Raw genomic sequence first — 9,018 nt, forward strand, 5'->3', positions numbered from 1 at the left:
GAGGTGCACCTGAGACCTATCGGCTTGCAGGTGGATATAAGGGGCTCTGGGACTGAGTCTAGTTGGGGTTGCCCTGCTTTGAATGTGTTTTGTATCTGCTTTGCCTTGTTTGTCTGGCTATCTTGTTCTGACTATGGCTTGGAGTACCCACTGTTAATCATCTAGTTCTGTAAGTCTGTTCTTGTAGTCACCCTGAATTGAGCTCCCTTCTGATCCCTTGCCTCTGTTGGGTCAGTAGGCTGGACTGCTGTTGCCTGGTGGGGGGACTCTGACCCTTTCCTACTCCTCTCTTCTGATGGGTGGAGGCCTGCATCCTGCCCAGGTGCTCTGCATCTTGCCCAGGCCCCTGATGTTCCTGTCTGGGAGGTGGCCCTGCCCAGGGCTATGTGGCCTGCCCTGAGGACTCTGACCCCTTGCTCCTGATGGGTTGTGCCCTGCATCCTGCCCAGGCCCCTGTGTTCTTGCCTGGGAGGCTGGGCCCTGCCCAGAAGTAATGTGGCCTGCCCAGGGGGCTATCCTCCCAGCATTCTTTGTCCCATAGACCCATCCTTTAGCCTAGCCAGGGAACTGCCTTCACCATGAACTCTCTAAACCCCAGGATCACTGTGCATGCCATGGTCTCCCCATCTTGTCCTATCCTTTAGTTGTTCCTGTCCTGCCCCTAGTACTTCAGTGCCTGTGTCTTGCATTTGGGTCCAGTCTCCATGTCCCCCTGTGACAAAGTTGGCTGTCATTGATTCTGTTTTGGTTATTACTATTATAGATTTATTGAGTATGCCCACAAGAAAATGAACCTTAGGGTTGTAGATGGTGACATAAGTAGTTTGATAATACATTTACTTTGGACTTTGAATACAAGTTGGAGTAGAATCTTCCAAACCAATGTCATAAACCAGTTGAACTAGGAACTTATCGTTAGTTCTCTGCTGACATTAACAAACTTGTCAAAGCACCTTCAGAGGTGAGGTGAGTGCAGGAAACTTGAACATTCTTGAAGATTAGAGTGTTAAATGTGTCAGCAATTTTTTTCAGCATATAATTTGTAAAATACTCATTATCTTCTGTTCATTGGCTTTTGATGATAACACTTTTTTCTGAGCTGGAATAAGTGAAACTTCATGAGGAATTTCTCTTTAATCTTAGTTTTGGTCCTTGGCATGGTGCTCAATGAAATAGCTTTATATGAGAGCACCTATGCCAATCTAATGTTACCCAAAAAGAATACGTCATCCCAATAAACCCTATGTGCAGAACTGCAATAAGGCATCTTAGAATCATAGAAAAGTGCAGCAGATAAAAGGGCCTTTTGGCCCATTTAGCACATGTCAAACCATTTAAACTGCCTAGTCCCATTGATCTAAACCTGAACCATAGCCCTCCATACCCCTGCCATCCATGTACCAATCCAAACTCTCTTAAACATTGAAATTGAGCTCGCCTGCACCACTTCCTCGTTCCACATGCTCACGATACCCTAAGTGAAGAATTTTCTTCTCATGTTCCCCTTAAGCCTTTCACCTTTCACCCTTAACCCATAACCTCTAGTTGTAGTCCTATCCAACCACAGTGGGAGAAGCCTGCCTTCATGTACCCCTATAATTTTGTATATCTCTATCAAATCTCCCCTCAGTCTTCTAGGTTCCAATGAATGAAATCCTAACCTATTAAATTTTCCCTTATAACTCGGGTACTCCAGTCCTGACAACCTCTGTACTTTTTCAACCTTATTTACATCTTCCTTGTAGATAGGTAACCAAGATTGCAGGCAATACTCCAAATTAGGCCTTGCCAATGTCTTGTGCAACTTCAACATAACATCCCATCTCCTGTACTCAAGAACTTAATTTATGAAGGTAAATGTGCCAAAAGTTTTCTTAACTGCAAGATTAATATTAAAGTTCATTTTAGTATCTCAGCATAATCACCACAGTAACAAAACTGAGGGTAATTGAAGCATTAAACAAATCATCTTGCAGTAAGCATGCTATTGTAATTCAATATTATTTACTCATGTTGGTGTTCTTTTTTAGCAAAGAGCAGCCCTACAAAAAAATTCACAGGTATTAATAAGATCAGATTATTAATGAAAGTACAAATTCCTGTGGATACTAAAGCATTAAAAGAGCACTGACTGAAAATGTTCAGTAAGCTTATCAATAACAAACCTACAATGTGGTCTTACAAGTCACTCAAACTCTGTTACAGTGTATCCTAAAGGATGATGTACAATACAAGTTACCTTTTTACTCCAGACATAACTGTTGAAATGTATCTTACATGAACAACTGAAATTTATACAATGTTTTTAATTTTAAAAATTCTAACCAGTTTACAGAAGCATAACCTTTATCACAGACCAAATTAAAGATGATGATGACTCTGCGTATAGGAGGGAGATTGGCAATCTGGCTAAGTGGTGTCATAACAACAACCTCTTACTCAATGTCAGCAAGATCAAGAAGCTGATTATAGACTTCAGAAGAAGGAAACCAGAGGTCTATGAGCCAGTCCTCATCAGAGAATCAGAGGGGGAAGGAATTAGCAGCTTTAAATTCTTGGGTATTACTATTTCAGAGGACTTGTCCTGGTGCCAGCGTTTGTGCAATTGTGAAGAAAGCACAGCAGCACCTCTACTGCCCCAGGAGTCTGCAGAGATTCAACATGACATCTAAAACTATGACACTTCTATAGACGTGTAGTGGAGAGTGTAGTGTACTGGCTGCATCATGGTCTAGAATGGAAATACAAATGCCTTTGAAGGAAAATCCTACAAAAGGTAGTGGATTTGGCCCAGTACATTATGGGTGAAACCCTCCCAATGATTGTGCGAATCCACATGAAATGCTGTCATAGGAAAGCAGCATCCATTATCAAAGATCCACTCACTGTGGCCATCAAGTAGAAGGCACAGGAGCTTCAGGACTCAGACCACTAGGTTCAAGAAAGTTTGTACCCCCCCAACCATCAGGCTAGCTATACTTTTATCCCCTTCATTGAAATGTTCCCACAACCAACGATCTTACTTTAAGAACACTTTATCTCATTATCTCATGTTCTCGTTATTTATTGCTATTTATTTATATTTGCATTTGCACAACATTTGACTTCTGCACCCTGGTTGACCTTTCATTGATCCTATTATAGTTACTATTCTATAGATTTGCTGAGCTTGCCCAAAGGAAAATGAATCTCAGGGTTGTATATGGTGGCATCCATGTACTTTGATAATAAATTTACTTTGAACTTAACTATTTCTAAATGTTGTTGTGCTTTATTTACAAAGTTTTAACTTTATGTAAATTTTACTATTTTTGAAATGTCTCTAAATGCCATACATTTAGAATTATTAAATCCCAAACTGCTTTGCATAGAGCTCAGTTCCTCCCCAAATTTTGCCTTCTATCAAGGACCACCCCATCTGAAGATACAATGGGCTAGGAGCAGGCATGGCTAAAATCTTGGCATAAACAGATTTTAAAACATCTCTTAAATTAGAAACATATGAAAACAAGGAAAGTGGTATTGTGGTGAACTAAATATACTTGTCTGGACACGCCCCTCTGCTGACTGCTCCTGTGGCTCCTCCCACAGACCCCTGTATGAAGGTGATTGGAGGCACTGCTCCTCCCTCAGTCTCCAGGATGTTGTGTGGTGGTCTCTTGGAGTTAATAAAAGCCTATCGTTTGCCTCCCATCTCCGAGAGTTATTGATGGTGCATCAGGTATGAAGAGAGCATTCTGGAGTTTAAGTATTGTCAATTAAAGCTGCAGCTGAAAATGGTGAAGCAAAGTGGGTTGCAAAGGCTGCTTTTGGAGAGCATTCAAAGGAATAGGAAGAGGTCCAAGAAAGGGAAGTTGTTTAACATGTGGCTGAGATGTTTAAATTTGATTTGCCTGGGAATTGTTAGCCAGTGTAGGGAAGTGAACACACTTTGGAGTCCTTTGGAGTCTCGAGTGATTCGGGAGGTTTGAGGATAGGAGACCAACCAGTGAAACCTGGAGTTGACAAAATTCTGAGGTGATGATGTCATAGAATCATACAGTAATAGAGTGCAGCAGCCATTCAGCCCTGCTTGCCCATGCTGGCCAAGATGTCTGTCTGAGCATGTCCCATTTCCCTGTGTTTGGTCTGAATCACTCTAAACCTTTCCTATATATTCACTTGTTCAAAAGCCTGTTAAACATTGCAATTGTGTCTGCTTCTGCAGTGTCCTCTGACAGTTGCATATATCCACCACTCTCCATGTGGAAAAAATTGTCCCTTCAGTCCATTTAACTATTTCTCGTCTCATCTTAAATCAATGTTCTTTAGTTTTGGACTCCTCTGCTGAAACTTCAGAGTAAATTTTATTATTATTAAAGTCAGCATGAGATCCATTTTCTTGTGAGCAAACTCAAGAAATCTACAGAATAGTGACTATAACAGAATCTCCCTGGGGAAAAAGGAACATAGAAACATAGAAAACCTACAGCACAATACAGGCCCTTCGGCCCACAAAGCTGTGCCAAACATGTCCTTACCTTAGAAATTGCCTAGGGTAACCCATAGCCTTCTATTTTTCTAAGCTCCATGTACCTATCCAGGAGTCTTTTAAAAGACCCCTTCAAGTCAGCCTCCACCACTGTCACCGGCAGCCCATTCCACGCACTCACCACTCTGTGTAAAACCTTATCCCTGATATCTCCTATGTACCTGCTTCCAAGCACCGTAAAAGTGTGCTCTCTCATGTTAGCCATTTCAGCCCTGGGAAAAAGCCTCAGACGATCCACACGATTATTGTATCTCATTATCTTATACACCTCTATCAGGTCACCTGTCATCCTCTGTCACTCCAAGGAAAAAAGGCCGAGTTCACTCAACCTATTCTCATAAGTCATGCTCCCCAATCCAGGCAACATCCTTGTAAATCTCCTCTGCACCCTTTCTATGCTTTCCACATCCTTCCTGTAGTGAGGCGACCAGAACTGAGCACAGTACTCCAAGTGGGGTCTGACCAGGGTCCTATGTAGCTCCAACATTACCTCTTGGCTCCTAAACTCAATCCTACGATTGATGAAGACCAATGCACAGTATGCTTTCTTAACTACAGAGTCAACCTGCATAGCAACTTTGAGTGTCCTACGATCTCAGACCCCAAGATCCCTCAGATCCTCCACACTGCCAAGAGTCTTATCATTAATACTATATTCTGCCTATATTTGTCCTATCAAAATGAACCACTTCACACTTATCTAGGTTGAACTCCATCTGCCACTCCTCAGCCCAGTTTCGCATCCTATCAATGTCCCGCTGTAACCTCTGACAACCATGCACACTATCCACAACACCTCCAACCTTTGTGTCATCAGCAAATTTACTAACTCATCCCTTCACTTCCTCATCTGGGTCATTTATAAAAAACACAATGAGTAGGGGTCCCAGAACAGATTCCTGAGGCACCCTACTGGTGACCGACTTCCATGCAGAATATGACCCATCTACAACCACTCTTTGCCTTCTGTGGGCAAGCCAGTTCTGGATCCACAAAGTAATGTCCCCTTGGATCCCATGCCTCATTGCTTTCTCAATAAGCCTTGCACAAGTACCTTATCAAATGCCTTGCCAATATCCATATGCACTACATCTGTGGCTCTACTTTCATCAATCTACTTTCTAGATAGAGTGAATGCAAGCAGGCTTTTTCCACTGAGACCAGGGGAGAAAAAAACCAGAGGACATGGGTTAAGGGTGAAGGGGGAAAAGTTTAAAGGGGACATGGGGGGGGGGCTTCTTCACACAGAGAGCGGTAGGAGTGTGGAATGAGCTGCCAGATGAAGTGGTAAATGCGGGCTTACTTCTAACATTTAAGAAAAACTTGGACAGGTACATGGATGAGATGGGTATGGAGAGATATGGTCCAGGTGCAGGTCAGTGGGACTAGACAGAAAAATGGTTCGGCACAGCCAAGAAGGGCCAAAGGGCCTGTTTCTGTGCTGTAATGTTTTATGGTTCTATGGTGATGTAACCTTCTAGACAGGCTTTACCATCCTGGCCTCATCAATCTCTTCAAAAACTAGATTTCCCACACAAAAAACCATGATGAATATCCCTTATTTGCCCTTACCTTTCCAAATTCATGTGGTTTCTATCCATTAACTTTCCCACCATTGCTGTTAGGCTCATCGTGTTTGCTGTCTTGTCTTTGCAGCTTTTTAAAATCAAGGTATAAAAGCCAATCTCCGGTCTACTAGCACCTCACCCATGACTAATGTTGATGCATTAATGTATCTTTGCCAAAAAACCTTGTTATTTCTTCCCTTGCTTCCCACAATGTCCCAGAATATACTTGGTCAGGACTACCCACTAGTGCCTCCTCTGTTATAACGTGGATATGTTATTGAGAGAGTTACAACCAAACTCCTAGCTTGAACATTTGATCGAGTTTATCTGAACTGATTCTTTGTAGTTATGAAAAAAATATATTGCCTTGAAATTCAATTACAATGCACTGTTGTATTGGCATAATGCCACTGAATTTTGAGCTTTCTGCGTAAAAGATGAAGATAACCATTTCTGGGTCGTTTCAAGTTACTGTAGGTATTCGGCTGGATGTTTTTGGGCATTCGTGATCTTATCATTGTACAAGAAACTATTTTTGTGGGGCATTCCTTTTGAAAACTTGCATCATGATATCTTAGAACAGCATGTCACTTCTGGGACAACGTGGTCTTCCCAATACAAAGCTGGGTTAGGCATTTTTTACACTGCACAGAAATACAACTGCAGATCCTGTGGATCAAAGAATACGAACACAACGCTGGAAGAACTCAGCAGGTCAGGCAGCATCTGTGAGAAAAGAGTAGCCGACGTTTCAGGCCGAGACCCTTCATCAGGAATAGGGGGGTAGAGAGGACCGAAGCCCAGGAATAGAGGTAGGGGAGGGGGTAGGGCCTAGAGCTGCCAGGTGGAAAACCAATCAGAGGAAAGATAAAGGGGGAGGGGGAGGGGATAAGCATGAAAGAATTGTAGAGATAAAAAAGCAGAAAGTTGAAAGGGGAGAGAGGCGGAGAGGGACCTGGGATAGGGGAAGGGGGAGGGGGAGGGAATTACCGGAAATTGGAAAATTCAATGTTCATACCACCAGGCTGGAGGCTACCCAAACGGTAGATGAGGTGTTGCTCCTCCAACCTGAGTTTTGGCCTCATCATGGCAGTAGAGAAGGCCATGTATGGACATATCTAGATGGGAATGAGAGGCAGAGTTGAAATGGGTGGCAATCAGGAGGTCCTGTCTAGGTAGGTGCTCAACGAAGCAGTCCCCCAATCTGCGTCGGGTCTCGCCGAAATAGAGGAGGCCACACTGGGAGCACCGGATGCAATAGACACTGCACCAAGCCAATCCCAATCTCACCTCTCCCTCTGTAACCACTGAATTGGTGGCTCCAGCTCTTCATCCTGCAATCAGTCAAGTGTCAAGTTCTGGACCCCAGTTAGATTATCGCAGCCCCCCATCTTCTGGTCAGATCACATGACAGCAACCATCCTGAACTTGGAATCTGTGTGATAGCTTGGCAGCAGGTTCTCATTGCCACAAGTCAGACACGTCTGTTCAGTACTGATCAAAAGCATGGGTCTTGTGCACAGTTTTCTCTGCTGCTGTAGCAGGGGTTCCCAATCTGGGCTCCACAGACCCTTGGTTAATGGTAGGGCTTCAAGGCATAAAAAAGTTTTGGAACCTCTGGTCTAGAGTATCTAATCTCTTGGCACATGTATTTATATAGTCCCATCAATGACCTCAAGGTGCTCGAAGGTATTCACTTCTCATTATTAATATTTGAGGTGCACTTTTGCTGCATCAGCAAATTTGTGCTCAATAAGGTGCACTGACAAGTGCATTAGCTTAACATTTTCTAAACTTATTATGGAAAAAATTAATTAAAACCTATAACTTTATACTGATTATTAAATCCTTGACTATATCAACTTGGCTAAAACTTGGCAAAGAGTCCAGCATGTTAATGAATAGTTTAAACAAATGTTAAACGCAATTATGTGAAGCAGTGTTTTAAGCTGGCAAATGGCCTATTCTGGCCACAAGAGTTGATTACCTTGGAAAAATAAATGCTATGCATGGAAGTAGGCCTGATCGATCCTTTGTGTTTGTTAAAAAAACATTCACTTACCTCAGATATTGAAACCACGTAGAAGCCAGACTGTTTTCGTTTGTCATGGAAGAATTCAAGCTACATTTTTTTGTTTCTAGTGAAGTCCTTAGACTAAACTTCAGTTGTTTCACAGCAGCAAGTCCAAAGAACAGTTACAATAATAAAACAAGACAGACTTTAACTTCCCCTGCCCGCCACTCGGTGCTTTTGTGAAATTCACAAACATGTAGCACTGACTGCTGTAACTTTGCTGGCAAGTTATATTTATTCCACAATATCTAATCTCAATCAGGAAGGGGCGGGATTAAAAGTGTACACACAGGGTTTTGTAAAATGGTGTTGAGTGCAGGATTTTCCTTCCACTTTCCACTAGCAATTCAGTTGTTGTGGATACCCAAATTAAAAAGCTGACAAAAAGAAACCTTTAAAGCTAACTACACTGACAAACAAAAGATGACTTTATGCCAGCTGCAGTAATCTGATCCTTCCCGCTCTTGCTAAATTTGGCCTCTTATAATTTAAAGCAGGTTATTGGTTTAAAACATAGGCACAACTGCAATGAACGGACACAGCTAGATTCCAAGACAGAGGAATGATACTACACTCATTCAAAACTGCCAGAGACCGAGAAACATGGGCATGTAACGCACTGTCAGAGGCTATACTGAGAACTTGTAAAAATCACAAAACTTCTAATGAATTCAAAGACTCAAAATTGTAAAGGGAAAAAAGGAGTTTTTAACAACATTTAGAGCAGGGGTTCCTAACCTGGGATCCACAGACCTCTTGGGTAGGGGTCCATGGCATAAAAAAGGTTGGGAGCCCTTGATTTAGAGAAATCACAAGATTAATTTCATTCTCCTCCCTTACCTCCC

At 42.4% G+C, this 9,018-nt stretch overlaps 1 protein-coding gene across 6 annotated transcripts in view; it reads right to left on the bottom strand.

The window, feature by feature from the left end:
* The window catches only part of acacb (acetyl-CoA carboxylase beta), a 162,319-nt gene extending 153,639 nt beyond the window's left edge, over window positions 1-8,680 (bottom strand). For 2 of the 6 annotated variants that reach the window (XR_009515407.1, XM_059987886.1), the window contains exon 1: window positions 8,162-8,680. Coding sequence is in view for 4 of the 6 variants with exons in the window: in XM_059987886.1 (XP_059843869.1) it covers window positions 8,162-8,208 (47 nt within the window). In the remaining 2 variants the exon portion in view is untranslated. The remainder of the gene's footprint in view (window positions 1-8,161) is intronic. The other 4 variants (XM_059987884.1, XM_059987883.1, XR_009515406.1 and 1 more) reach the window with 3 other exon arrangements.
* Between the last annotated feature and the right edge of the window lie 338 nt (window positions 8,681-9,018).

The sequence above is a fragment of the Hypanus sabinus genome, chromosome 13 (assembly GCF_030144855.1).
Source record: "Hypanus sabinus isolate sHypSab1 chromosome 13, sHypSab1.hap1, whole genome shotgun sequence".
In the NCBI taxonomy this organism is placed as follows: Eukaryota; Metazoa; Chordata; class Chondrichthyes; order Myliobatiformes; family Dasyatidae; genus Hypanus; species Hypanus sabinus.